Genomic DNA, 2,676 nt, shown 5'->3' on the forward strand with positions numbered 1-2,676 from the left:
AGAAAACTTAATAGATAACACACTAAAAATAAAAAATTTTTAGTTAAAAAAAAACAAGTAAAAATTATACTCGTTCTATTTCCGAGTCGAGGATTCTATGAGCCAAAACAAGACAAACAAGTCGCAAGGAACAATCATTATTTTATTAATTTTATATATAATTTTAAATAAACAAGTCAAACTAACAAAAAAATTTGATCATCCTACTGCAGTTGAAAAACAAGAATGGATCAAGAAATCAATAATTAATCTTACAAATGTTGAAATACCAAATGATTATTTAAGGATCCTTTCTTTACGTATGAGTATGAATCTTCCAATGCAGTCTAAGAATTTGCCAATAATTGCGGAAATAGAACATGCAATAAGGAAACTTCCAGGAAGTAAAGAAGAACAAACAAAACTAAGAACAGCCATAAGTAAGGATTTAAACAAATTTAAAGGTAAAAATAAAAATAGTAGTTATATTATAGATAAAAAAGCTGTTAAAATAGCTAAAAAAATGAAAAGATTAATCAAATTTTTTAACAAAAAACATATTTCTTTAGTCATGGCAGATAAATCAAAGCAATTGGTGATTATTAAAAAGGAGGAATTGTTATCCAAAAAATTAGAAATAATTTCATCGGATGACTATGAATTATTACCAAGAAATCCTATTGAAGAAATTAAAAGCAATCTTACTAAATTAATTAAAAAATATAAGAATGAAATTCCAGCCAATCAAGTTAAAAATATTTTGGACTTTAATAATGTAAGAGAACCTAAGTTAAATGTAAGAATCAAAACACATAAGCCTGGTAATACTTGCAGACCCCTTGTGGATTTTAGAAGAACTGTTTTGTATAATTTGGAATGTTTTTTAAAAAATTTCTTTCAGAATATGGAGAAATCAACCTATAGTATACAAAATACAGAAGAACTAATTAACGGATTGTTAAAAGGTAACTATAAAAAATCTTTTCGTATTATGAGTTTGGATATAAAGTCTATGTACCCGTCTATCACTTTAGAAATGATAATAGAAAGTCTCAAAACATATAACGTTCCTGAATATATAATAGAACTTGTAAAATTTGTATTTAATAATAATTACTTTAAAATTTCTACAGAGTATTATAGGCAGAAGAAAGGTATTGCCATGGGATCGGTTATAGGACCAAAATTGGCTGATAACTATATGAATAAAATAGATGAAAGAATTTCAAGTCTAACAGGTATTAAATATTATGCAAGATATGTAGATGACATAATAATAGTTTATGATTCTCAAATAGTTTCATCCAAACACATTGAGGAATATGCAAATAGATTACATAAAAATTTAAAGTTTACAAGTGAAGATGAACAACAAAATAAAATGAATTTCTTAGATGTCACCATAAAAAGAGAAGAAACAAGTGTATCATTTAGTAAGTATGAAAAACTATGTAATAATGGTAAAACTATTAACTTTAAATCTTACTGTCCTTTAGAAAATAAAAAGAATGTCTTTAATATGGAATTGAGAAAGATACTAAATCGAACAACTCAGCAAGAAAACATAGACATCGAAGTAAAACAATTGTTTAAAAAATTTCAGTTAAATGATTATCCGAAGCATATTCTCTGTAAGTGGTACAATTTATATTTAAAACGTAGATTTAATGTTAAAAACAGCATAGAAGATATTTCTTATGTAAAGTTTCCTTATGTTACTAAAGTTTTTGAAAAATATAAACCAATATTTAAAAAATTTTCTGTATGCATAGTTGCGAGCCAAAAGAATAAGATGTCAAACATTATCAGCATAATAAACAGTGAAAATTCGCCCAGAGACCAATTTAAAATCGCCGGTGTCGTATATAGGATGTCATGTACATGTGGAAGCCCAAATTATTACATTGGAGAAACCGGAAGAAGATTGGAGTTGAGAGTAAAGGAACATGAGGCAGCCATTAGACTGAGAAGAACGGAATCAGCATGGTTTTTACATTGCAGAAAATTTAATTGTAATATAAATATAAAAAATACTAAAATTTTGTATAGAATAGAAAATAACTTAGAAAGAAAAATTGTAGAACATTTCTGTATCGCCGAACATGTAAATTTACTTAATTTGAATGCTGGAATGATTGTTGATGCATGCTGGGAACGGCTGTTGGGTATAAAACGTAACCAACGAATAACATCCTGATGTATCCACTGAGGAGGCCTAGATGGCGAAATGCATATGGATAAAATTAATAAAATAATGATTGTTCCTTGCTACTTGTTTGTCTTGTTTTGGCTCATAGAATCCTCGAAGTCGGAAATAGAAAGAGTATAATTTTTACTTGTTTTTTTAACTAAAAATTTTTTATTTTTAGTGTGTTAATATTACCACCGATCCCATTGGTTTTAATAATTGAACTTAATAGATACTGCTACAGAGGGCAACCCGAGTGCTTATATAACGCGGTACGGATAACAGCATGGAGAAGGTTTGAAGTCGTTTTAACGTTTGTTGCGGCTGCGCTCCGAAAACACTCCCATCTTTACTTGTTTCTTTATCTTGTTTGTATCTACACTGTTCGTGCGACTTGTTCGCTGCTCTGACTTCTTTCCTACGAAATAATGCTACAAACTAGACTGGCTTGGTCACGCTGATTAAACCTGACTAAATCGCTAATTTGTCCCCTGCCTAATTTCTGTTGT

General features: G+C 28.8%; 1 protein-coding gene across 1 annotated transcript; it reads left to right on the top strand.

The window, feature by feature from the left end:
* The first annotated feature begins 307 nt into the window (after nt 1–307).
* Nucleotides 308–2,342, top strand: LOC111632423. The gene is made up of 5 exons (XM_023376837.1): nt 308–443; nt 549–775; nt 881–944; nt 1,113–1,610; nt 1,752–2,342. Exons 1-5 carry the CDS (start codon nt 308–310, stop codon nt 2,174–2,176), a joined length of 1,350 nt encoding a protein of 449 aa, XP_023232605.1. The 3' UTR covers nt 2,177–2,342.
* Nucleotides 2,343–2,676: the final 334 nt, after the last annotated feature.

This window comes from Centruroides sculpturatus, unplaced genomic scaffold, assembly GCF_000671375.1.
Source record: "Centruroides sculpturatus isolate CEXI.00-Female unplaced genomic scaffold, Cexi_2.0 scaffold651, whole genome shotgun sequence".
In the NCBI taxonomy this organism is placed as follows: domain Eukaryota; kingdom Metazoa; phylum Arthropoda; class Arachnida; order Scorpiones; family Buthidae; genus Centruroides; species Centruroides sculpturatus.

What these genes read in the sequence shown, in the direction of transcription:
- LOC111632423 (XM_023376837.1), top strand. Translation starts at nt 308, where the DNA reads ATGAATCTTCCAATGCAGTCTAAGAATTTGCCAATAATTGCGGAAATA. An exon ending in AATTAACGGATTGTTAAAAG is followed by an intron (nt 945 to 1,112) that starts GTAACTATAAAA and finishes AAATTTCTACAG; the next exon opens with AGTATTATAGGCAGAAGAAA. An exon ending in TTATCCGAAGCATATTCTCT is followed by an intron (nt 1,611 to 1,751) that starts GTAAGTGGTACA and finishes CTGTATGCATAG; the next exon opens with TTGCGAGCCAAAAGAATAAG.